This window comes from Lepidochelys olivacea (assembly GCF_965140295.1).
Source record: "Lepidochelys olivacea isolate rLepOli2 genome assembly, chromosome: 19".
Lineage (NCBI taxonomy): Eukaryota > Metazoa > Chordata > Testudines > Cheloniidae > Lepidochelys > Lepidochelys olivacea.
In genome coordinates this window covers 6,477,602-6,504,663 of record NC_140429.1, presented here as the reverse complement: position 1 = coordinate 6,504,663, position 27,062 = coordinate 6,477,602, and the positions used below count along the sequence as shown (strand labels likewise).

At 44.8% G+C, this 27,062-nt stretch overlaps 1 protein-coding gene across 1 annotated transcript in view; it reads left to right on the top strand.

Annotated features, from left to right (window-relative positions):
- The first annotated feature begins 8,420 nt into the window (after positions 1-8,420).
- The window catches only part of PTP4A2 (protein tyrosine phosphatase 4A2), a 30,401-nt gene continuing 11,759 nt past the window's right edge, over positions 8,421-27,062 (top strand). Inside the window, exons 1-3 of the mRNA XM_084609652.1 lie at positions 8,421-8,653; positions 22,170-22,829; positions 25,158-25,250. Coding sequence (XP_084465778.1) covers positions 22,734-22,829; positions 25,158-25,250 — 189 coding nt within the window. The 5' untranslated portion in view covers positions 8,421-8,653; positions 22,170-22,733. The remainder of the gene's footprint in view (positions 8,654-22,169; positions 22,830-25,157; positions 25,251-27,062) is intronic.

Genomic DNA, 27,062 nt, shown 5'->3' with positions numbered 1-27,062 from the left:
CAGCGTCTGCAGATTCGGCAGATCGCAGCTCCCAATTGCCGCGGTTCACCGTTCTAGGCCAATGGGGGCTGCAGGAAACGGCGTGGGCCAAGGGATGTGCTGGCCGCTGCTTCCCGCAGCCCCCATTGGCCTGAAACGGCAAACCGCAGCCAGTGGGAGCTTCGATCGGCTGAACCTGCGGACGCTGTTGCGGCCTGCCAGCGGATTTCTCTGATGGGCCATGTGCCAAAGGTTGCTGGTCCCTGGCCTAAATCCTCTACTGGCAAAAGGCCTTGTACCAGGGCTGGGCTGTTTAAGATTAGGGAGCCACAACCAACTTCTGGGCGGTTCCCTCCTCCCCACTACTTGTAAGCTTGAACACAGCTGAGAATCTGCCTCTCCCTCCCCCCCTTCCTTAGATCTTTTCCTTACAAAGCACCACAAATGAGAGATTAGTTTTGCCAAAACTCTTACTCATAAGTGCACATATCTCCAGGTCTGATCCTGCTGCCCATTACCGCAGCGCCGAGTGCAACGTCAGAAATGAAATATAAGGGTCTCAGCACACTTCTAGCAAAATATTTCCCAGAAAATTCCTGTACAATTTAGTGCACTTGGGAACAGCTCATGCTGGTGTGCGTCCACTGACACCAGAGATGCCTTTGGACTAGCGTGTCTGCCTGGAGCTCCATGATCGTGTCTGTATCACATCCCTGACCCCATACATCTCACACATTACCTAGTTTCCAATTAGCTTTCCTTCCCTGCCTCTCTCTCCTCTTCATTGGGATCCTGTTGCTCCCACTACATTTCTTTTATTTTTCTTTTTTTCTGTCCAACTGCCCACTGATGGCTGCCTAACTCGACTTGATCTGAACACTCAGTCTCTTCTGTTAAATTAGCATTCTACTGTTATACCAATAAAATAAAAACCAGCAGGATCTTATTAAAGGGGAAAAGGCAAAATGCCACATTTATTGTGAATACAGAAAGAATCATAGTAAGCAGTTAGTTATAGCTATAACATTCCATTCAATTTCATATTTATTCACACATTCATTCATACACACACAGGTTCTGCAAGGTTGTTATAGTTACCAGCGTTAGAGTTGCTCATGCCAAGCCACTGGCCAGGTGGCCTGGACATGAGGAGGGAGCAGGGCCTTGTCAGATGCTCATCTGATGCTCCTGGAAGTTGGTTTGCAGAATCAGACCCCAAAGTTCTCACTTTCTAGAGTCCATTTTTATAGGAGTTTCTTCCTATGCCAGTCTATGGGAATTGCTTCATCATGCTTTTGCTGAATCAGTCAGCAGATGGCACATTCCTGACGGCTCCATGCTGCCAGATGTTATCTTGTTCTTTGGTTCTCCCATCCTTGAGGCTGTTGGGTGGATCCCAGTCTGCCCTCCGGGGGTCCTCTTCAGCCGATGGACACTGGATTCTTAGGCTGGCACCTCCCTGATCATTCAGTTATTATCCACACCAAGCATCCATCCATATACATCCTCTATCTCTATTTTAATCACAATTGTTAACAAAGCGAGATGAATACAACAAAAGGGCGGGGAGTCTCTGGGTGCTGTTTCTGTTGTTACAGAGTATTGCTTTGAGTCTCTCTCTGTGTGAGTAGTTGTTGTTACAAAGAGTTGCTTTGAGAACAGACTCTGTCTTATGTACTAACACAATTAGCAGCTTGCAAGTTTCACACAGAGAGGGAGAGAAACAGTACCAAAAACCAACCAGACCTCTTAATTAGTAATACCCTGGAATTTAAACTATGGGGAATCAAACTCATTTGTGATTTTAATACAGAACTTCTTTAATATCATCCAACGCTACGTGCTTCTTGAGTAGCCAGAGACAAGAAAAGAATGTCGCTCCGTGGTAACCCGAATCCCTGCTACACATGTTGCAGAAGGGTGGTGCTGTTGGGGGTAGTGTAAATGTGGATGGGGAGGATCAATATAGTTTCACACGTGGCTTGGCAAGAAAATCACAGCTGATGCCGTTGTGCTAGGACAGTACTGAGAGCTGCCGTGTGGGTAGCACACAGTAGTTCCCATTAGCCATTTGCATTTGACCCATTAATTCAAGGACTTCAGAGAAAAGATGCATGTACCTAGTTTAAAGTTTGTCATCATTTTTACAGGTGGGAAGGTTGGCTGGTTAAGGTAGTGCTGGGACTCAGTAGATCTGGCTTCAGTTCCTAGCTCTGCAACAGACTGGGCAAGTCACTTGATCGCCTCAGTTCCCCATCTGTAAAATGTGGATAGCGCTTCCCTTCTCCCACCCTTTGTCTTGTCTTTTGAGTTTGTTCTTTGGGGATGAGATGCTCTCTTATTATATACAGCGCAGAGCACAATAGGGCCCCAATCTTAGTTGGGGCCTCTGTGTTTACAGAAATACACGTGAATAATAGTTAATTGTTGGTTGTTTAACTGGCTGCAGCATCCCTCCATCCCCGAGGCAAAGCTACAGGGTGGATATTCTTTTCCTCTGGGTGGAATTGGGAAGTCGATCAATTCCAGTGCCGAGTGTGTGGTCCTCCCTGCACTTCCTGCCCTCTGCCCCATTCTACATGGGTGTAATAAGGAAGCAGAGGACTGCCTGGTGGATGTGCTGGCTTCTGTGCTACCACAATTATCCTCTGAAATTGGGATGACTGTTCTCTACAAGGCTGCCTATGTTGGCTTCAGAGAGAAGGAAGCCTCGAGGGCTTTAGGCACTAGCTATTGCATACTTCACAAATGGATGCGTGCCACAGAGACGCCCATCTGCAGCCTGGGAAGGGGCCCATGTGGAGGGTTTTCGTGCTGGATTGGAGAATAGAGGAACTCTTGTTCCAGCTTTTGTCAGTGTCATTCCTGCTGCAGCTACCTGCATAGCTAAAAAGCAGTGGGGGTTCTAGGGGGCTCCTCTTGAGAGGGGGCCTGGAAGGGGAGTCCTGAGTCTTTCTCTCCTTTGCATCCCTCTCTTAATCTCTTCTACTAAAAAAAGGAAGTTTGGGTTCAGGGGCTCAGATCAAAAAGATCATCATCGTTCATTATTATTACAGGTTAATATCAGCTTCTACCTCTGTAACCCCTTTGGTCTCAGACTCCCCACCCTGTGTTATTGAATGCTGTGCTCTGCTGCCCTCTGGTGGTGAGTGTGGGGTATTTGAAATAGACCAGCACGTGGAGTGCACTCTGCCCACAATGGGTATGTCTACACTACAATTAAAAACTGGTGCCTGGCCTGTGCCGGCTGACTTGGGATCCTCGGGCTAAGGGACTGTTTAATTGCGGTGTAGATGTTCGGGCTTGGGCTGGAGCCCGGGCTCTAAGGCCCTGTAAGATGGGAGGTGCAGCCCAAGCCTGAACATGGACATGCGATTAAACATCCCCTTAACCCAAGCCCCATGAGCCCAAGTCAGCTGGCCCGGGCCAGTTATGGTGCCTAATTGCAGTGTAAACATACCCAAATAGGCAAAGATGAGACAACAGGAACTTTGGAGAGGAAAAATAATCCAATTTTCAGAATAGAACCAAGCACATCAAAACACCAGCTCATACAGAGCATAAGTCCTCTTCAGAACTTTCCGTGTCTACAGTGCCTTCCGTCCAAGGCCTTCATAGAGTGAAATATAGCCCTGTGCAGGGGCTCAGCACAAGGACTATACACCACTGAATCCCCCAAATTAGGACATACACGGGTCTTAAGTGATGCGGCCCTTCAACACCCTCCCATTATATAAATGTCACACCCAGACAGTATGCCTGCTTGATGTTGTGCCCAGGGCAATAATCCCACATGACACCAGGAAAGGAAAGCATGTGGCACTGTTTTACAGGAGCGTGAGTACTGGGTGTGGGGGAGGGGGCGAGGGGGGGAGAATGACCGTTTTGGTTAGTTACAGCCATGCGGCCAGGATTGAAACTCTCATCCAGGTTTCTCTTCCTTGTTCTAGATGGAGTCCAGCCAGAAGTGGAGTCAGAGCTGTAAGAAGGGGCAGGGTCCTGCTGAGCCCAAGCTCTGAGTCATCTGTATCCGGTGTTCCACCCCTTCTACAAGGAAGCAGATCAGTGTGTCATTCATACCTTTCACTTCAGCTTCCCTGGAGCCACCTGGAGCCCAGCCAGATGAATCAGGCTACTCAACCTGTTCTCCCTTTTGTGTGCCTGTTGCTTACCTCTACGCATGCTCTGGGGCCTTCTCCCAATTCCCTTCTCCCTCCCTGCTCTCAGCTTGTCAGGATGAAGCTTGAGAACTATTTCCATTCCCAGAATACAGAATGCATTGTTTTTGTTGGGTATTTGTCTGACATTGGGAACTGACATCATAATAAATCACCAATGGCAGTAAGGTATGTAAATGCCCCAGGTCTGGCTCCACTCATCTCACTGGAGTAGCCTCCTGTGGAAGTCCAATGAGTTACACTAGAATAACGGAGATCAGGATTTGGGGCCTGATCCAAAGCCCAGTGGAGTCAGTTGGAGTCATTGATGTTAGTGGACTTTGGATCAGGCCTCAGTCCCCCGATCTTACCCCATTACTCCAGCCATCTAAGCTTTCTCTTTGAATCAGCGCTTTGGTAAATGCCAAGGGAAGACGTGAGACTGTTTTGCTCTCCCAGAGCTATTGTTTCAGGCTGCCTATAGACTCAAGCTTGGTTACATTTGGGTCATGTCTTCAGGGTTCCCTTTGCAACCGTAAGGGCCAGACACTTTTTTTAAAAATGAAGACTAGGATTCAGGAGCACAATTGTGCATAAGAGGTGGATTTCCATGGCAAACTCCACAGCTGTGGGATACATGAGGGCCAGTGTTATGACCCTTTGTGCCACCCAAAATCATTTATCCCCTCTAATGTATCTCTACAGATATGTTCATGAACTGAGAGAAGCAGCGTGACAAGTCTGTTTGCCCTCTTTTCCAATGCTTGCCACCTCCCCTAATTACTAGCTGGTGACTTCTAGCACAATCAAACTTCTCTGCTCAGTGAACAACACAACCATGCTTTTCTCCAGGGTTTATGGTCATTTGTTTTTCCTTCTTCCTGGGACAAGTTCCTCAGAGCACTGAGCACGATGTTATCTTTGGTTTCTGTCTTGCAGTTGTTTTGTGTTGGCCAACATGCGGTTTCATGTTTTTATCACAACATATGGAACTGACAGTCTCTTCCTGACCTGCCCTACATGTCAGATGCAACTCTGACAGGTACAGATGCCTCTTAGAGCTAATTTAGAGCAGCAGGTAAAGATCAATATGAATCTGATTCAAAACAGGGTAGGCACTGCCTAGCCCGCCTGCCCTATGGAATCTCCTCTGAAATGGGATCTCAGAGAACATTATGTAGGACACCTGCTGTAAGATGGACCAGGAATGAGATAACTTGAATCAATACTGAAGGATGTAGTGTTCTAAACAGTTTAAAGTATTGGCACTAGGCCTTTAAGAATTGACTTAGTACGTAAACTGTCCATCAAGAACATAACTTCCTGTTATCTAGTAAGATCTGCCAAGATCCCTAATCACTGAACAGAATGGAATTAAATACACAACTCCTTGTATTGTAGGAAAGTGTGTGATCTCTGCTGCTTTTCACGAGATGCCAAAGCATGACTCTTAAGTGTGGCCACTTCCTGGGTGGAACGTGGCTGCCAGGTAACATTGCACAGTAGCATCACCCAACAGTTTAGGACAGGAAGTAAGGAAGAGCAGCATCTCCAATTGGAACTGCAAGGAGGATTGAGAGAGGCAGAATGTAATTACCTAAATTGGAATTTGGCCAGGAATTTGGACCCTGTGTTTTCTGAGCCAGAGGTCCTGAACTCTCCTGCAGGCAACCTGCAGTCCTGCGCAGTGAAAGTAAGTGGGTTAGTCGATAACTGTGGAACCATTTAAATTGCCTTGCTCCTGCCTGTGCTATTCGTGTGGGGTAGATAATAAACAAGGACTTTGTTCCCAGCGACTGTCATCCTGATGCCTTACTCCAGCACCACTAAACCAATATACTAAAATGCTTGCCCTTTGCCTGTTGTTCATAAGAGCCCAAATACGTCCCTAGAGCTGCCCATGAAATGCCACCTTGCTGGAGAGGCATAACTGTCTCTGAGCTATGAGGGACAAACAGGGGTGGCGCTCAGTCAGATGAGTTAGTGTGTGATGAATGTGATTTCATTATAGAGGAGAAGGGAGCTAGAGAACCAGAAATCTCTCTGCTGTACTCAGGTTGCAGAGGGTGGGTGGGGATTTCCTGGCCTCACTCAGTGCTTTTCCCAGGGGAGGATAGTCCCTCTCCTCCTACAAAGGCCCTTTCTCCTCTCTAAATAACCATACAACTTCTTACAAGAGCTTGATCTTTCCTGAAAATACCGTCTCCAAAAGAAAAGGAAAGGTTTCCACAGTATGCATCCGATGAAGTGAGCTGTAGCTCACGAAAGCTCATGCTCAAATAAATTGGTTAGTCTCTAAGGTGCCACAAGTACTCCTTTTCTTTTTGCGAATACAGACTAACACGGCTGTTACTCTGAAACGTCTCCAAAAGGGCTTTCTTCCTTGCATATTGCTCAAGTCAAACACTCGCTCCCTGTACCCTGAGTTCTTGTCCTGCTTCTTGTCCTCTCCCAACAGAACAGAATCCTTGGGCTGATGTTCCAGCTCTCTGTCACCACTGCCCACAGTATCATAGACGGACGGTTAGGGTGACCTGCTTCTGGCACCTGAACCTGAAATCATTCCCCTCTCATCCGTGGCCAGTGCCGATGGCAGAGTTTCAACAATGGCTGCTGAGTCATGACATTCTCTTCGCCCTGCTCGGTATCTTCCTTGGCATGGGCCGGGCTTATCATGTCATCCTCAGCTTTTACACTTCACCTGGGAAGGCCCCATTTTCTGCCTGTTAGTTTGTTCTCATGGGCAGGAATGCAGCAGTTCTCATCTGGCGAGTTACCTGCACTTGATGGTAAAGATTTCAAGGTTTGTGGCATCTGAGATGGAGCAATTCTTCCCAAGTGACCCACCTTTTATACTGATAACCCCACCTGCAGGGAATGTCTCACAACTGCATCCTTGGTCAGTGGCAACCTTCAACCTTGGCTACATTTTGGGGGTAAATTCCCACCCATCCTGCATCTTTTATTATTTTATATAGTGCCACAAGTATGCATGGCACTTTACAGGGGAATAGAAAGACAAAGTATCTGTCCCAAGGGACTACAAACTAAGGGATCAGCAGCTGGGGAGGCAGGACATCTGGATGCTATTCTACAGTGCCAATGACTTGATACATGGTCTTGGAGAAGTCACTTCCATCTTCTGTACAATGGGGTTCATATTTACCCGCCTTTGTGAAAAGCTTTGAGGTCTGTGGGTACAAAATGCTATGCAAGTGCGAAGTATTATCACTTGCACAAGAGAAATCTCATTGTGTATGCTGAGGGCTGCAGAATCAAGATTAAAAGATGCTTCCTGGAAATTTGTGATGCAACCAGCATTTACCTCTTGCTTTCTATGGGAAATAACATCTATGCAACACCCAGGACTCTTTGTTCACTGCCCCCGCTCTCAATGTCTGTTTATCATTACTGCAACAAATCCATGGCCAGCTAGGAACTTCCTGGCTGTCACTACAAATTTCCCAGCAAGCTGGTATTGAATTGGGTCCCTCCTGTTTCCAAAGCACAGCAGCCTAGCCCTGGAGTCTGGAGGGGAATCACCATTAGCAGTAGAGGGCTTTTGATACCTAGCTGGGCAGGTGCAGGTCCACCTGGCATACCACAGTCTTCATGGTGACCTGGCCCTGACAAGCAAAGGGAAAGGAAGTGGTGGGGGGAGGGGCAGTGTGAGGAGCAGAGTAGGGCAAACCAAGATGGGGGGGGGTCCTATACCAGTGTGGGCCATACCACCACTCGTGTTGGGGTGGAATGGGGCATTCCAATTGTGATTGTGAAGTGGAAGGGGCCATCCTGACACTATCGATAGGGGGGAAGGGCACCTAGGCCAGGCCAATGAGATTGTGGGGGAAATGGGCCATTCCAATACTGATTTTATTTCTGGTGGGGGGGGGTCTGGACCAAACCAGTGCTGACTTGGCGTGGGCGGGGGGGAAGATGAGAGACGGTAATTGGCCGGGAACGGGTTATTCCAGTGCGGGATGGGTTATGCCCAGGCTACCTTTGGGAGGGACTATACCAATGCTGGTTTAAGGGGAGGGTAACCATACCATTGCCAGTTTGGGGGACATGAGCCGTACCAATGCTGATCGGGGGGGTAAGACCGGCCACATCCTGCCGTTTTGGGGGGGAAAGGCCCGTACCAACGCTGATGGGAAGTGACTGAGTAGGTCATCCCAATGCCGGGACTGGGGGGAGGACGGGCCGTACCAATGGCGGCTCTGGGGGGGGTGGACCATACCAATGCTGACGGGGGAGTGCGCGCGGACTAGGCCATCGCGCGGCGCGGCGCGCGTGGGGGTGTCTGGCCGAGGAGGAGCCGTTTCCCGCGGGGGAGCCGGCGGACGAGGCGGGCTCGCTCACGGTCTCCGCGGCGGCTCCAGCCGGCCGGGCTCGTTCGTCATTCCCCCCCCCTCCTCTGGCAGAGCGGCTGCCGCCGTCGCCGCACCCCCTCCCTGCCCGGTGTGTGGGAGGCGCCGGGCCCGCTCGGACGGACACAGCCGCGCTCAATGCCCAGGGTGAGGAGCCGGGGTCGGGCCGCGGGGAGGGGGAGGCGGGGGGCGCCCCCAGGTGAGGCGGAGCTGGGGGGGGCTGCCCCGGGGGAGGCGGGGGGCGCCCCCAGGTGAGGTGGAGCTGGGGGGGGGCTGCCCCGGGGGAGGGGGGGGCTGCCCCGGGGGAGGCGGGGGGCGCCCCCAGGTGAGGCGGAGCTGGGGGGGGGCTGCCCCGGGGGAGGCGGGGGGCGCCCCCAGGTGAGGCGGAGCTGGGGGGGGGGCTGCTCCGGGGGAGGCGGGGGGCGCCCCCAGGTGAGGCGGAGCTGGGGGGGGGGCTGCTCCGGGGGAGGCGGGGGGCGCCCCCAGGTGAGGCGGAGCTGGGGGGGGGGGCTGCCCCGGGGGAGGCGGGGGGCGCCCCCAGGTGAGGCGGAGCTGGGGGGGGGGGCTGCCCCGGGGGAGGCGGGGGGCGCCCCCAGGTGAGGCGGAGCTGGGGGGGGGCTGCCCCGGGGGAGGCGGGGGGCGCCCCCAGGTGAGGCGGAGCTGGGGGGGGGCTGCCCCGGGGGAGGAGGAGCCGGGGGCGCTCCCGGGGGAGGAGGAGCCGGGGGGGCTGCCCCGGGGGAGGGGGGCTGCCCCGGGGGAGGGGAAGCCGGGGGGGCTGCCCTGGGGGAGGGGGGGTGTCCTAGGGAAGCGGGGGGCGCCCCCAGGTGAGGAGGAGTGGGGGGGCTGCCCTGAGGGAGGCTGCTCCGGGGGAGGTGGAGCTGGGGGGGGCTGCCCCCAGGTGAGGCGGAGGTGGGTGGGGTGGAAGGGGGGGCTGCCTCGGAGCCTGAGGTATTGGGGGGCTGGTGTGATGAGGTGATGGGGGCTGCCTTGGGCTGAGGATTGGGGAGGTCCTTGGGGCCATGCTTAGCCTCCCGCTGTGGGGTGGAAGGAGCCGGGCCCAGGTGGGGGAGTGGGGGGGGGTAAAGGAAGGGCTCTGAGCAGTTGCTGGGGGGGGCTGAGGTGCCTGGGGAGGGCGAGTTGGGGGGATGGGCCGGCGGGAGTAGGATGACGTGGGGGGCAGATGGCACAGGTGTGTCAGTGGGGATGCGCTGAGCCAGTGTGTGCTCGGGGAGGCTGAGGGTTGCACACCCCCCGTGGGCCCTGGAGGGAAGGGGAGGCTGGCTGGGGCAGAGTGGAGGCATGGTGGGGGGCGGGGGGCAGATGTGGGGATTGAGGTGCTGCGAGAAGTGGTTTGTGTCTGAGGTAGGGGGTGGGAGTTGCTGAGTTGTGCTGGTGACTCCTCCCGTGGCTCGTTAGCATGATTAGTCACAAGCTGCATTTTCTCTCCGGGCTTTTTCAGTTGGGGGTGGGAAGAAGGTTGTCTTCTTCCAAAGCTCCTGTGTACATGGAAAGTGAATTGTGAACCCCCTGAATGAACAGCACAGGTTCTGACTCACAACTGCAGTAGTAGTGTTTAAAAAAACAAAACAAAGAAACCCCAACCACGCCGTGACTCAAAGTATAGAAATGTTTGACTTTTATAAGCCCAACTGATGGAAAGAAATTATCCATTTGATAGATTGAGAGCTTGACAAGAGGAAGGAATATAAATACCTGTGAGAATGCTATGCTGAAATGAATGTCTATGAATGTGCATGTCTTTTAATGAGACATGGCTGTAGTTGCAAATCTTCTGTGTGTGTCTAACAGAAATAGAGGGTCAATTTCATAATTCTTAATTACCTCTAATTGTAAGTATCAGTTTTCAATTCAGAAAGTGGAATTTATGTTTTCTGTATCAGAACTGTGAACGTAATCTGTCTCTCAGTTCTTGCCTCTGTACTTTGCCCTGTTGTGGAATGCTGCATTGGTTAACTATTGTGAGGCCTCTGGGAGAGGACTTATTAAAGTACAATTCTGGAGACTCTCTTCTAGAGAGAACCGGTATTGTAGACTGTTCATATAAAGGCATTTTTTTAATTGGGTTAAAATGAGAGAGTCTGTAGATGAGCAGAATGATTCATTAGGTACTATAGTACTATTTAACATCAGATGATTTCTGCAAACTTTAGGGGTGGCACTTTTTGATTGCTTTTGAGGGGGAAGCATGTTGTCAGTTGTAAGCCATGCTAAACTAGTGAATCATCTTTCTTTGTTATCTATAAATGTATTGCCTATGATCAGATTAGTCTGGTACTTTATTCGCTTGTTAAAGAGTTGAAGAAAGTGCAGAATGTCTCCATGTAAATATTACTGTTTGAACACTGAAAATGCAGCACCTTAGGGCTTGGAGATTCAGGGTTAAAGTTCCTTTTTTTACACGTAGGAACATAGGAAGTGCCATGCTAGGTAAGACCAGAGATCTGTCTAGGCAAATACATCAGACAGTAGTCTAAGGGACTTCATAATAGACAATTTAAAATATTGTAACCATAGAGGAATTTTTTTCTTATCCCCATCAGTTAGTGGATGATTTAAGGTCTGAAGCATGACTTTTTATAAATATCCCAACTTTCATCTTTTTTAATATTCAACATCTAAGCCTATTTTTAAGCATACTAAGCTCTGGTGTCAGTATCATATCTTTTGACAATGAGCTCCATAGGATAATTGTGCTGGGTGTTTAAAAAAAAGTTTCCTTTTATCAGTATTAAATTTGTTACTCCCTCAGTTTCATTGGTGTGTCTCTGTGATTTATGAGAGCGTATATCAGTTGGAGTACTGGCTTTTTTGCTCTGATCATTGTTTTGTATACCTCTGTTATTTTCTCTTGTTTCCATCATTTCTACTCTAAACACCCATTCTTTTAGGTCTCACATACAGAAAATCTGGCACTGTCTTGCTCATCTCTTTGAATTTTAACAATTGCCTATTAAAAACTCATTTTTTATTTACTTATAAATTTCAGTGGAGATTGAACATGGCTCAGTAGTATGTGCACCCTGGGCCTTTAACTTTCCACTATACATTGTCAATTTTCCAGTAGAGACATGGTAAACTCATAGGCCTGGTGTATGCTAAAAAGTTAGGTCAACCCAGCTACGTCACTCAGGGATGTGGAAAATCCACACCCCTGAGCGATGTGGTTAAGCTGACCTAACCCATGGGTGTAGACAGGGGAGATGGATTACCTACGCCAACAGGAGATCCCCTCCTATCAGTGTAGATAGTGTCTATGCTGAAGTGCTACAACGGTGTTTCAAGTGTAGACAAACTAAAGTGAGATGAATGTGGTACAAGAAATTGAGTTTTTCTACTCTAACTTTATTTACTGAATAATATCTTTACCCTTTTTTGCTTTAATGCTGTGAAAACACCACTATGTTTGCTTCCGGTTTGATGGGTTAGTATTTCTGATTTGAGTTATTTGTCATTTTGAATCTTTAAAAAAAAATAAAATTGGCTTGTATTAATTTCCTGGTTTTCCACAATATGGCACTTGATGCAAAAAAATTTCACAATTTATTTTGGAATGGGCTGTTAAAATGGAATACAAATCTCACTTTGATATAAGAAGACTATGCAAAATGTCATAAGGTCATTTAAAATTTTTCTTTGCAATTTAAACACAGTTCTATATTTTGAACGTAGGAGCTTTTAAGCTCATCACGCTTCATTAGGTGGGCCCGTTGTTTGTTTTTTGATTATTTTGAAGTTTTCACTTTTAGAAGCCCAGATGGAGTTGCTTGGAAACTGTACTTAAACAATATTCAAATATGGCTCCTCTCTGAGCTGGTTTTAGACATGAGGATTGTTAAAAACATACACAAAATTAAAACAATATTTCCAGTTTCAGAGCTTCTTCGGCGTCTCAGCAAACAGAAACTTCTTTGGCATAAAGCACATACCCAGTAGCTTATCTTTGGAAATCCAAATGGAGTATCAGCTCATTTCCCTCTGTTGAACTGGGCACAGAGATGTTTTCTCTTTTTTGTGTTATAGTGCCTATGCTGTTGGTGTTATTAGTTGTTTGAGCTCACTCAGATTAGGGAAAGACAAGTGTTTTCTCCCATCTTCACTGAAGTTTTGATGAAAGATTAGTGCCAGATTGGAAAAAGAGTTGTCTTGTGAAAAACACCTGACTGCTTTTAGACAAGGAGGACTTGTGGCACCTTAGAGACTAACCAATTTATTTGCGCATAAGCTTTCGTGAGCTGCAGCTCACTGCTTTTATTCTCTCTTGCTAAATTGACTCCTTAGACTGAATATTTGATTTGTCTTTCTTATCAAACAGAAAATTGAGGTAAGCCTGCCTTGTTTTAGGGCAGAGAACAGAGTGAATTGGCTCAAGCAAAAGGAAAGGAATGAGTCATCACCAGAGCTTGTCAGCAAATTGGTAGGGAACTCACAGGGGTGGGTAGTGAGGAACTGTAGAATTTCTTGACTTCTCCCCTCTCCAGGCACATGTCATTACGAACAAGCTTCCTTTAGAGATTACATTTAAGAATTGTTTCCAAGAAACTATAGAACTGGCATTCTGTTCTCTATACAGTCACACAGCATATTTTAGAAAATAATTGTCATTGAATTGAGTTCTTGAAGCTTCAGTGTTGCATGTTGTCCATTGTGTTAAACTTGACTAGATTGGAGAACTCTTAGAATCCTGATAAAATCTTTTGCTTACAAAGCACCTTTTGAATCCATCAGAACCCTCAAGGCACTTCTGAATGTGCCTGTGTGGTATTAGGGAGACAAGGTAGGTGAGTTTCAGAGTAACAGCCGTGTTAGTCTGTATTCGCAAAAAGAAAAGGAGTACTTGTGGCACCTTAGAGACTAACCAATTTATTTGAGCATAAGCTCACTTCATCGGATGCATCCGATAAGGTAGGTGAGGTAATATTTTTTTATTGGACCAAGTTCTGTTTGTGAGAGAGACAAGCTTTCAAGCCAGACAGAGCTCTTCTTACTGGGACCGACATGGCTACAACGACACTGCATGCAAACTGTGCAGTATTAACATTTCTCACTTCCACCGCACATGAGGTAGAATGTAGCAGTCCTACATAGGAACAGGAAGTGAAGTGTAATGTAGTCAAGTTAAATTACAAGGGAAGTCTAGTTAGGCCACCATATATATGAGAATTGCAATTTTTCTAGGATACAAGTCTTGTAGCACTTTACCCCCCTACCCCCCCAAATAAAACAAAATTCCATGTCACATATTGCAAGTATGTAGGTGTAAAACACAAGAATTAAGATTTTTATGAGAGGGAAGGAAAGAAAGCAAGTTCAGCAATTCATGACTTAAGTAATCTCATTAAAAGAATATCAAATATGGAATTCAACTAAGAACAAAATGAGTTAACATAAACTGGATTGCAAGGTGCCGTTCTCACAAATACTGAAGGTATCCTTTTAATATAAACTGCAAATTAGCAGGTTTTGCTTTGCATCCTGTGCACTAGGTTATTTTGAAAGGTGATCCAAGTAACCTTTCCTAAAGTATCTGTATCTTGCAATCTGTATCTTGGGAAGCTGCAGCTGTTGCAATCTGTTTAACTGCCTTGATGTAGCAAGGGAAACACGTGTAAATGTAGGTTTTGGATGGGGTGGTGAAGACAGGGAGCACATTATGATTGTTGTTACTTGCTTGTCAGAAGGACTGTTTTGCTGATCTTGTGCAGGGTAAATACAGAAGTACAAGGATTTTGCACAGTCGAATGACTTAATTTAGGTATCAATCCACAGTAAAGTAGGTAATCTCTAAGTATAAAATCAAACTTAAATGCCATTACTAAAATTCACACATTTAACATTGCCTTCTGTTTGTCAAGTCAGGAATCACATTTGACCGTTTTTGGTTCATCTAAAAAAAATAAGTGACTATTGTAGCATTTTTTAAAATAAAACTTTAGAGCAGGTGCGGGCAAACTTTTTGGCCTGAGGGCCGCATTGGGTTTCGGAAATTGTATGGAGGGCCGGTTAGGGGAGTGCTGTGCCTCCCCAAACAGCCAGGCGTGGCCCAGCCCCTGCCCCTTAACTGCCCCTCCCCCCTGCTTCTCACCCCCTGATGCTCCCCCCAGGACTCCTGCCCTATCCACACACCACAGCCTCCCCCACTCCCTGTCCCCTGACTGCCCCCCGCCACCCCATCCAACCCCCCCTCCTTCCTGACTGCCCCCCGGGACCCCTGCACCCATTCAACCCCCCTGTTCCCCACCCTCTGACCACCCCGATCCCTATCCATACCTCTGACCACCAACCTAAACTCCCCTGCTCTCTATCCAACCCCCCGGCCCCTTACTGCGCTTCCTGGAGCACCGGTGACTGGCGGAGCTATAGCCGTGCCACCCGGCTGGAGCCAGCCACCCACCGCGCAGCACAGAGCACCGGGTGAGGCTGGGCTCTGCAGCTGCGCTGCCTCAGGAGCTCGCAGCCGCGCCACCCAGAGCATTGCACCGGCAGCAGAGTGAGCTGAGGCTGGGTGGAAGGGGGAACAGCAGGGGAGGGGCTGGGGGCTAGCCTCCCAGGCCAGGAGCTCAGGCCGGGCAGCAGGGTCCCACAGGCTGGATGTCGCCCGCGGGCCGTAGTTTGCCCACCTCTGCTTTAGAAGCTAATATAGGGATCTTTTTCCGTCTGTTTGTTTTTCACCATAACTCTTGCAAATTGTACAGTATTTTTGCATGTAATTTAGCTAATAAAGATGGCTTTTTAAGTCATATCAAGTGCTATGAGGCTATTATAAGGGTGTCTAAATAGCAAAAATAATCACGTCAGTGCAAGGCCTACTTGGGTTTGTAACAGACCAGTCACAGCTCACTGCAGTACTGAGGTGTTGGATGCCTTCTTGCCCCAGTCACATAATACTTCATGAAATTATCCATAAGAAGACAACCTAGTTGTAATGTTTTGGTAGCCATTCACTTTCCTTTTCCCTCTTTCTGAAGAACAGAAACTGAGAATCAAAATTACCTCAGAATTGTTCATTTTGTGGCATTCATTGAGGTTGAAGCTAGGTTATATGTTCATTCTGATCAATCATAATGGCCAGTCAGTGCTCCCAGGATTAAGTGCCTGTTGATATCTTGACTGGCAAAGTGAAAGACGTTTACATTTACTGTCTGAATTTAGGGGCTTTTTAATCTGGCCTGATGGATAATAGAGTTTTCCTTAACTCCTTAAAAAAAAGTTACTTCACTGATCTAAATTGTTCCCTTACCTTATGGTATTTAACAGTTTGGACCTTATGGTATTTAACAGTTTGGGGGCAAATGTGCATATAGACAACCAAATAGTCTTTAGATACTTATTTAACTTGGCATACGGTAGAGTTTCTCAAAATATTCAAATATTTAACACGTAGCATTTCACATCTTTAAATAATTCTTCAGACATTAAATACAAATCTTCACATCAGGGGTAATCAACAGACGGCCCATAGTCCAAATCTGGACCGCCAGAGGCTTTTCAGTGGATCGTGGGATGTGACGGAACTTGGGGCTTTAGCACCAGGGGGGGGGGGGCGGGTGTGCTTCTGGAGAGACCTGTCACCCACACCGCTCCCCAGATATCCTGACCTGAGGCGAAGGGGGGAAGAAACCTGACCCCCCCCACTTTGTTCTCCTGGGGGGAAGGAGGAAAGGAAGAGTCCTTCCCCCACATGGTTCCCCAGAGATCCCGATCTGGGACAAGGGGGGCGTAGAAGCAGAGAGATTTTCCCGTGCTGTGTCTCTGCAGAGACACTGACGCAGGAGAGGGGAGCAAAGAGACCTGCCCCTCCATGGTTCCCCAGAGACCCTAACTTGATAGATGTGTACATCATACACCCACCTCTTCCTAGAACTATCCATAACCACTTTGTCTCCCTTTGCAGGGCAAACATCTCTAACTCTGCCGCTTTGCACCACTCCTACCTGCAAGCTTTCATCTAAAGGCATGACCTAGAGCAGGAGTAGTCAATAGGCAGCCTGCAGGCCAAATTCTGACCATCAGACGCCTTTGAATGGCCCCTGAAATCTTTTTACTAACTTCTTATCGAGTTTTTATGATTTTCTCTGCAGTCTGGACCTTTACTATACCTTGAACAAGAAATCTGGACCTTGACACACTCAAAATTGATTTACCCCTGCTTTCCATCTTCAAATCATTCTTCAGATATTAACTAAATAAACAGTTACTGCCCCCATGGGAGTATTATAGGATTATTAACCCCATTTTACAGATGATGAATTGAGATGCCAAAAATAAGGCCTGGTCTATGCTTAAAAATTAGGTCGATTTAGTTACAGTGCTCAGGTGTGAAAAATCCATCTGTGTAGACAGATCTAGGTTGATGGAAGAATTCTTCTGTTAGCCTAGCTACTGCTGCTTGGAGAGGTGGATTATCTACAGCAATGAGCAAACCCCTTCCGTCGCTGTGGGAAGCGTCTATGCTATGGTGCCGTAACAGCACTGCTACGGTACTGGACCTGTGCTGCTGAAGCGCCTGTAGTGTAGACATGGTCTAAATGACTTGCCGGAGGCCACCCAGTGAGCTGTTGAGGAGCCATTATTAGGACTCTGAGTTTCTGACTCTCAGTCCCACACTTGATTCATGAGAACATACGGTCTCCTTTGTGTACTGTAATAAAGACATCCAACTTTGTGGATGTTTCTCTTATCCTGGGAAAAGAAACTTGGGTAGAGTGTAACTCTTTGATTTGCTGTTGAATGGGAGAATTGTAACCTCAGTGACCATGTGTTGCTGCAACTACAAGTATAGTTGAATAGAGTTGGAGGAGGCTCCTTCCTTTCAGAGAATCGTGTGCTTGAAAAATGTCAGAATGGGTAGTTTTAGAACAATAAAAGAAAATGTTCTCTCCACCAGAGACTGTTGTGTTTCCATAGTGCTGTCAGGATGCTAGGGACTCTCCTCTCATGTATTGCATGATCACTAAACTGCTGAACTGTCCCATCTGTTTAAACAGCTTTATCAGGTCCTCAAGAGTAAGGAAGTTAACTTATTATAATTTTCCTTTTTGATATAACTATTCTTTCTTTAGGCCACTGTCTAAAAAGTGTCAATTGACTCTCAGTATATGCTTAAATGGAATACATTGTTTCTGCCTGAAAGAGGACCACATTGCTCTTGCTCAAGAGTTTACAGGTGCTGAACACATGCATATGCCATGATTTTAGTAATTTTTTTTTACTAAGTACATCAGAGCTGTAGCAGACTGGGAGACATCAAACTAATCTGTTTGCTTTGAATTCTTGAAATGTGTACAAGATAAAGTTGTGACCAGTTCTCATGAATTGACAGGTGCAAGGACTTAACTGTGATGTATTAGATGGAACTCTTCCTTCTAGGGAGAGAATTTATAATGTAATCCTGTAATTATAAAACTGATAAATATTCCAAGGTTCATTCTAGAAATCTGAATTTCATTCACTTAGAATAAAAACTGTGTTAGGGTTGGGTAAGGTGACTAAAAGCATCCTTGTTCTTGCCTGTGGCATCCTAATTAAAAATGTATTTTTTTTGGCTTTGAAAGCAACTCTTTAAGGAAATAATTGCTGTTCTGCAGTTGATTTTTGACTTGGTGTCAGAGAAAGGGTAATTGATTGTATGGGCCATTTTGATGTTTTAGTTCAAGTGTCAGGCTAGTGACTTTAAATTGCAGTTTTGCATTTCTTTTATTTTCCGCCATTGGTTAAGGCTGCTACTTTAAAAAAGAAGTTGCTGTCACATATTTCTGTAGCTTTAAGGGCTCTTATTTTTATGTATCTTTTTTCCCCTTTAGCTTAAAGGTCTATTTTATCTGAAATTATTCATAGTGGATAAGACCATGCTGGTGAGGTTTGCCTTGCTCCCACTAGATAAAGCTGAATTCCTTGTCTAAGGGTGAAAACTTGGTGCTCTTTTCTCCTTTGTACAAAGATTGGTTAATGAAGTTTATTATTCAGAACTTCTTTTCTGTCATTTTTACATGAGGAATGTGTTACTGACTTTTTTTTTTTGTGTGCTGGACAACTTGGCAAAATCTTGGACTTTCATGGTGATATCAGAGGAAGCCCAAAACCTGAGGAGTAACTGTAGGCAGAAATCTGAGTTGGGACAGTCATCACACTCCTCCAAAGATCTTGTTAAAATCCTCCAGGAAAGGAAGCATCAACCTGACTTTTCTCTGCTTAAAAACAAGCAGGAAAAAAGACACTGTAGTGCTCAATGGAGCAGTGAAAGGCATACTTCCTGCTTTTGCTTAGCGTTTCACCCTTGAGTGTGCCCATCTAGTTTGCTTCCAGCAGTGGGGTGGATCTGTGACTATATACTTCATGGCAGAATTAAACTTGTTACGTCTTATTGGTGTAGTATAAAACATCTTTCATGTGACTTTTATGTGGCAGGAGTGGATGGTACATCCCTCATTACTGCAAACTTGGATAAGGTTGACAGTGACTTAAGTTCTTACCATTAAATGTTTGGTTGCCTTTGAAATGAGCTTGTGGTTTCAGACTAGTTCCTACTGGATTATGTCCCATCCCCGGCCTGGCTCCTCACCCCTCTGCATTTCAGTCAGATCTATGCTAGAAACTTTTGCTGGTTTTATCCATGTTGGTTACAGGTGTGAGTTTTTAACAACATTTCTGTACTGACAAAATCCCTAATGCGGATGGAGATTATACTGGCACAAAAGTGCTTTTGCTGGTATTTTATTTTGCCATGGAAACTAACAAGCTCTGCCAGCAAAACCACTCTTTCTGATGCCTGGCACCATAGTAGTTCTGGCTGGGAGGAGCAGCAATTGCAGGGAAATCTGCTCAGCCCTTGCAGCCATGGACTGGAGCATGCATGCTCAGTGCAGTCTTCAGTGAATTTAGGTACCAAACTCTAAAGTCTCTGCTGAGTGTATGAACTGAGAATTTTCATAGTTGTATAACTTGGTGTAATTTTGGCAAATTTTCACCGGGATGGCAAAAAGCATCTTTGTTACATGAAGGCAACCTCCTTGCCAAATGTCAAGACCCTGCTCCAAAGTATGAGGTGCAAGAGCTTCTCATCAAAATGGCTGTACAGTTTTTCTAACATGAACAAAACATATTTTCCCCTAATCTCTTTCTCAGTAATGACTGAATCATTTTATCTTAAACTTCCCTTGTGCCCACCATTCTCCCCCCACCCCCCCCAAAAAAAACCAAACACCAGCCTGAGGCAGGCAGCCAGCATGGAAAATTTCAGCCCGAATAGTTGAAGTTTGGCAAAGTTATAAGCAACTGAAAGCAAGGTCTTAGAAGTATTGAGCACTCTTAATGGTGGCACTACCAGCACAGCCTATAATAATTCCATACTGGGCTGGTTCACTCTGAAAACTTACATTGCCATAGCTACGTCTCTCAGGAAAAATCCACACCCCTGAGAGATGTAGTTAAGCCGGCTAATCCCCGGTGTAGACAGTGCAAGGTCAAAGGAAGAAATCTTCCATCTACCTAGATACTGCCTCTCAATGAAGTGGATTAACTTCAGTGATGGAGAACCCCTCCTGTCACTGTAGTGACTGTCTACACTGAAGCACTCAGGATTTGACTTAAATCATGATTTATATCATGATTTAAATCACTAGTCAGGAAGACTCAATTTAATCATGGTTTTCTACATAAAAATGCATTCTTGTTGGTGGTTATAACCTTAATAAATATTCTTCACAACTCAGAGATAGATGTAGGCTTCATTTTTAGAAGGTACACACTATACATTTTAAAACAGTGATTTATTTTGAAAACTTTTCAGATTAGTTTTACAGCTATATCAGAAAATGAATGATTGTTTGGTTATTTCATTTACCAAAGGTAACTAAAGCAGATATTTATGAAGTCACTGGGAGGTGAACTATCTCCAATTCAACAGGTTAATCATTAGTATTTGGAGGATTTTCTTGCCATGCTGTATTAGGAGGAGAACATCACCAGACAGACATTTAAATTGTTTTATTTAACTAAAACAACAACGTTAAGTATTCTGGATTTTTTTCTTCAACAGCAAACATCTAATATTTTAACATGACAAGCATATGTCCCTCGCTTTTCACATTTATCTCCAGACTTCTTCTCCTTGTCCAGAACTATTCCACCCCCAACAATCTTCTATTCATTGAACTTTTTGAAACTTTTCACTTTTAGAGAGGTAAGGGATTGACTCTGTGTACACAAATTTGCAGGGGGACAGTAGGGTTGAGGTCTGTTATTTCTCACCTCTATTTAATTATTTATTTAAAACATTTTTGCTGTTAACAAGCATGTTACCTCTGGAGAGACAAATCCACAGTTTGAGAACCGCAAAATTAAGCATCTCTGATGGCATCTTCTAGATTGTGCACTGAATCCCATTGGGTAGATAGAAAGATTCACCTAAATAATTTCTACAGAAGCCCCTGGAGCTCCATAAGATTGGGTCCCTAATCCATGAACTATTGGAACTCATTTACAAAACTTTTCTTAAACATGACATGAATGTATTGTCTCATACTATAGAATTAGAATTTATAATCCCTATTCCATGACGAGATATCTTTGAGCTATAGTGTATCTTTCTTTAGGTTTTTTCCTCAAAAGCATTTTATCAAAAAAATCTGATTTAAATAAAAACCTTTTTTTTTTAAAAAAAAATCATTGATTTTTATCCACCCTGGAAGCACTACAATGGCGCGGTTGCAGTGCTGCAGCTGTGCTGCTGTAGCAGTTTAAGTGCAGACATAGCCTCAGCTGATGAACATCCTAACTTCGGTAAAATCAGCATTTATCCAAAGTGGAATTAGAATTTTGCTGTTTTCCATTATGTTGTGTGTTCTGAATACTGCTTTACAAAATGTTAGCAGTGCAGTTGTTCTGCTTCCTTCTTGTGCTATTCATATTTACTTGAGGGAAGTGATGATCTGATTAGTGAAACTCTGTTATCTGGCCATTTTGTGTGGAAACTGAACTTCCATAAATAGCTTATGAAAGGTAGGCTAATTTACAGATTAAGAACATAAGAATGACCATACTAGGTCAGACCAATGGTCCATCTAGCCTAGTCTTCCAACAGAGGCCAGTGCCAGATGCTTCAGTGGGAATGAACAGAACAAGGCAATTATTTAGTGATCCATCTTCTGTCATCTAGTCCCAGCTTCATGCAGTCAGAGGTTTAGAGACACCCAGAGCATGGGGTTGCATCCTGGACCCTCTTGGCTAGTAGCCATTGATGGACCTGTCTTCCATGAACTTAGTCTAGTTCCATACAGATTGTTTGGCTGTGGAGAATATCTGCTGCTTTCTATGTAAATGTTTAATTATGAGCTATCTGAGTGTATGATGACGGTATTTCACCTTTAGTTCTGGTATTCAGTATTACTTGGCTTTTTGATTAACTGAGATTTTGTAGAATATTTGTCATCCACATGCAAAAGATAGAACATAATACAGGAATGCTTCTTGGAACTACAATAAAAGATGTGGTTCAGTGTACATCAAAGTACTTTCAAAAGCAGGCTTGTTTGTTTAACGCTTCATACTTTAATTATGTTGAGGCTTCTGGGTGCACTGTATTCAATAGCACTGTACAATCAGAAGGAACAATCCCTTTTAAATGTGACATTTTTCTTCTTCTTAGGTTTTCTGTTGGAATATACGTCACACATTTATGGCGATTCTGAGCATCAGGGCAGATTTCTGCCAGGCCCAGCACAGCACCCTGGCTGACAAGTGAGCGTGTCCTACGTACCATAATTACTTTGCCTTGAAGACTCCAGACACAGCAGTCACCTTCAAATATATGGGATATCTTCTGCATATTGGAAGCATATTCCTTTTACTGACTCAAGCAAAACTAAGCATCAAGAAAACAAAGTGGAGAGAAGATCTGCCCTTATTTTTTTTTTGTCTCACCAGTGCCTAAATGTAGTACAGGCTGCCTAGTCTTGCATGTAGTCAGAATTTTTGGAGTCTGAAGGATACCACCTGCAGTTATTGAGGCCTAAATTGAATTCAAGTGGATTCTAAAGCAAACCTGGTTTTCTTGAAGTAAAAAATCTTAAAGAACAAACAGGTCAATAAAGATAGTTCTGATCAAGCCCAGGCATTTTAGTGGTCTTTTTAATGTTTTCTGCTGTGAAACATTTCAAGGGTTATTGATATTTTTTTTTTGCCCCCACATATATTTTTTTTGTTTGCCATTATGAACCGTCCAGCCCCGGTGGAGATTACTTATGAGAGTATGCGTTTTCTGATCACTCACAACCCAACCAATGCAACCCTCAACAAGTTCACAGAGGTAAGGTAGCCAGATACAGTAGTATGTTTTTTCCCCCATTCCTTGTGTTTTGAAATTTCTAAAGCAGCACTAGATCCACATCTCCCAGATCCACCATGGGTGATGCCATCAGAAATACCCTTTATACTTTATATAATTTAAAAAAAAAAAGCTTTAATGATCAGATACTTTGTTTCATTAAACTGTTTAAAGTTCTCCTGACTCTGTAAGAAGGAAGCCTTTGGTGATTTCCTTTCCTGAAAGTCCTACATCTTTTGACTGAGAGAGGCTGGATGGGACTCCTTTTGGAGCCCATAAAGGTGACTCCTCTTAGGTCCAGCCTACAATCAAAAGTTAGGTTGACCCAGCTACAAGGATCAGACGGTGTGAAAAATCTATGGCCTGACCAACACAGTTAAACCAACCTAACTTCTCAAGTAGACAGCACGAGGTTGACAGAAGACTTCTTCTGTTGACCGAACCACTGCCTCTCGGGAAGGTCGATTACCTATGCTTATGGGAAAACTCCTTCCGTTGGCATAGATAGTGTCTACGCAGAAATACTATAACGGCGCAGCAGCAGTAGACAAGCCGTAATACTCTGCCATCCCAATAACTTGCCGGGTGATTTATCATGTTGTCTTTACTATTGAGTGAGACTACCCTTTGTTGTCGATGTAATAAAACGTACTAACCCCAGAGAGCCATAGCTTATCTTCTGGCTTTTGAATAAGGATCTCTAGTGGTTGATTAATCTGTCTTTGGCCTTTTGACTAAGATCAAGTGTAATAAACCCACTTCCTTCCCTGACAAACCAAGGGACGCACCCCACCCATGTACTTAAGCACTACACCAGTACTGACTTGGACTCTAAATATGCTCCATGGGTGGCATACCCGAGCCCATTTATCCACTGACATGTTAAAAAACTCCCACACCCCAATCTGGGTCTATGTACTCTGTATGCATCTCATGAACCTTGTAACCGATACTTGTAATCCCTCATATCCCAAGCCTGACCCCAGATGTACAGTACCTTCCTTCGTAATTTGTGTAAATTTGACTTTAAACATTAACTTTTAATAACATTATTATAGAAGTCAGACTTTAATTAAAAAAAAAAAAAAGAGGTCCTCAAACTCCGCTTCTAATCTCAGAATAGTTAACTATTTCTGGTAATGGAATTAGTAGTGATGACGTTTTTAAACTACGTCTTTAGCCTCAACTGAGATGAATGGCGTCACCTCCTCTGTACATTGGGTCATACCCAAATTACTGTAATTGAAACTATAAAGGCTTAAACGCTTGTTAAAACGGAAGCTTAAATTTTGCAGAAATAGATGGCATCACCCGAAAAGTACTGGTACAGCATACCACTAGATCCCGTCTTGCTGCAAACTGTGGCGCATCTTCTCGTAAGTCCTTTAGGAAGACTAGATCATGCCCTTGCAGGGGGAAGATTTGATCTAATAGATCTCTTCCATTCTGGTAAGATCTTGTGATCTGACACTGAGTTTTCATATCAACATGATTCCACCTTTCAGGAAGATGTTCTTTTTGTCAGCAATCCGCTTAAATACTAACGGTTAGTTTGGACTGAAACCCTGTTTTGTTTTGTTTTTCCCATTGATGTGATGTTTTCATTTTATTGTTATGGATTATATTTCTAATACCTTATCCAGGGGCCTAGAGCCTGGGATGGACAGTGCATGTGGGGTATTAAAGTGTAAAAATAAATTTTGAAGAGCCATTCCCAGTACAGGCCCAGGAGGAAATGCTGTCTGATCTTTCAAAATGAACTGGGGCAGCTTTAGTTTGATCTGATTATTTATCTAGCACCATGTGCTACTTATAGTGCATTACAAGGAAGCTAGAATACGGTTCTGTGTGTTCTGTTCCTCTCTGTTTCAAAATGTCTCAGCATTGCCTGAGGCAGACAGATCCATGCTTCTATTTAAAGAGAGAGAGAATCTGCATGCGGGGTATAAGTAGCTATTTTAATTTTGCTGTTACATATGCATACCTATAAGGCAGTTTTCCTACTCTGGCCTCCCGCCCTAAGTGAGACTGACATAGAGGTATTTCCTATTCCTCTTCTCCCCCTGGCCTTTTAACCCTCATCATAATGTCGGTCAAGACCACATCCTTTCAGCTTAGAACTGGATGAGACTCTTGGCGCTATCCTTGCTCCTCAGTTATCTAGTCTCCTCCATGGAACTGTAGAGCAATGTACACTGTCATTGATTCAGCATAGCATGTTTATTTGGCTTTGTTAAAGTTGAGAAAATGCTCTAAGTCCCCATTCTGGGAGTATGATTCATGTGTTTGCTTTCCTTCTTGTTCTTAAAGGAGCTTAAGAAGTATGGAGTGACAACCTTGGTGCGAGTTTGTGATGCCACGTATGATAAAGCTCCTGTTGAAAAAGAAGGAATCCAAGTTCTAGTGAGTCTCTTTTAAAATTCTTTCTGAACTGAAAAATCATTAAATATGAATCAGATGTTCCAGCACTGTTTGGCATTCATGCTTCTGCCTGATAATGACCCAGGACTGTGCGACTGCTATAACATTTGAGAGCTCACTTTGATATGCTTGTTCAGTAAAGTGCTTGTAACTTTGTTAAATACATCTGAGATATTTTTGATTATTACTACAACCAGGAGTTCTAGTTAGAATAGAAACTCTTATTCATGGAGGTCTGGGTGCCTCAGGAGATATTTTGCTGTTCATCTCTTGGTCACTGATTTGAATGTGGATTAGGTTAGTACGGACAAAGTTAATGGTGTATCATCTATTCAGCCTATGTGATTTGATTTGGTAGTCTCAATCCTGGACCTAGAACCAGTGACAATTTCATAACTGGCTTTGCTGTTGGCAGCTACGGAATGAAGAGTCACTTCTCTACTAAAGGTGGTATCTTTAAAACATGGGTAAAATGCATTGATGGGGTATTAGTTCTGCTTAAACTGAACTTCCATTTCTAGTGATAATCTCAGACATTTCACAGGTACTAACTTGACTTTAAAAATATCGTTGTTGCTTAACTGGCATTCACTTATTACTTTTGAAATTTTTAACACACAGGCTGAAAACAGCCATAATTTTACATAGCGGTTATATTTGACACATGGCTGTATTGTATATGTTGTAGACCAGTTCTAGCATAAAATGCCAGTAATGTGAGAGGTCCAACTCGCTATAGAAGTCAGTGGGCTCAGCTGTAAGTGCAGTGTACCTATTGGCTTCTTCCCTTCTTCTTCAGGAGGTATAATTCTGTAACTGTGCTGTTTACGGTTAGATTTGCACAGTGAAATATGGTATTGCTTGGTGTCTCTAGGTTGATTTTTTTGTTAGCGGTGTGAAGGCATTAGGGATGAAGGCAGATATGAAAATGCATTACCTCAAAAGTTAACAGCTATTGTATGTCAGATGTGACTTTTCAATATAATAAAAAGGCTGAAGTGACTCCTCAGTCTCTCCGCTGGGATCTCAGAAGCTGCACCCTGCCTAACAGTTAGTTGTAGGTAGTCAGTCTTCTATTGCCTCTCATTTTTGTGGCTAGAGACCATGGACAATTTGGAGGAAAATCCACACAACTCTGCGGGACTTGTATTTGTGGGATACATTCTGTTCTGCGTGATCCTACTCTTAAACTTATATATGACTTCAAAAGAAAAGCCTCAAGAGTTATTTAAAAATGGGTACTGCCATGCTCTGATTTCAGCACTAGGTTGTGGGGAGCCTCTCGCCTCACTGCGGCATTGAAGTTTCTCTGCTGGATGATCCTCCCCACTCCACCACAGCTGTTAACCATAGTGTTTCCAGAGCATCATCAAAGCAAATGAATTATAGCAGTCAGTTTGCTCTGCTGGGAAAGCAAACTGGCCAGGAACAGCACAGGAAAGTTACAGCATATTTAAAAAAAAACAAAAAAACCCAGCACAGGCTCATGAGCAATCCTCCTTCTACCAGAGGTGCAGTTTCTTTCCTTCTACCTCCACATTTCTGTTTGAAATGCATATGTGTAGCTGTCATAAAATTCCATAGGAGTGTGATGGTGTTTTGGTCAAAATAACTTGTTTACAGGTGAGGTGCATGCACCATGCTGACTGGAAAATGGGCCAATGTCAATTATGGTGCAGAAGGGCCAGTTTACTTCTGCAATGATGACCGAATATCTATTTAGGAGCTCATATTGTCCTCAGCACCATGATATTTGAGTGCCTTACAAATTCTAAATTATATACACAGGATCCT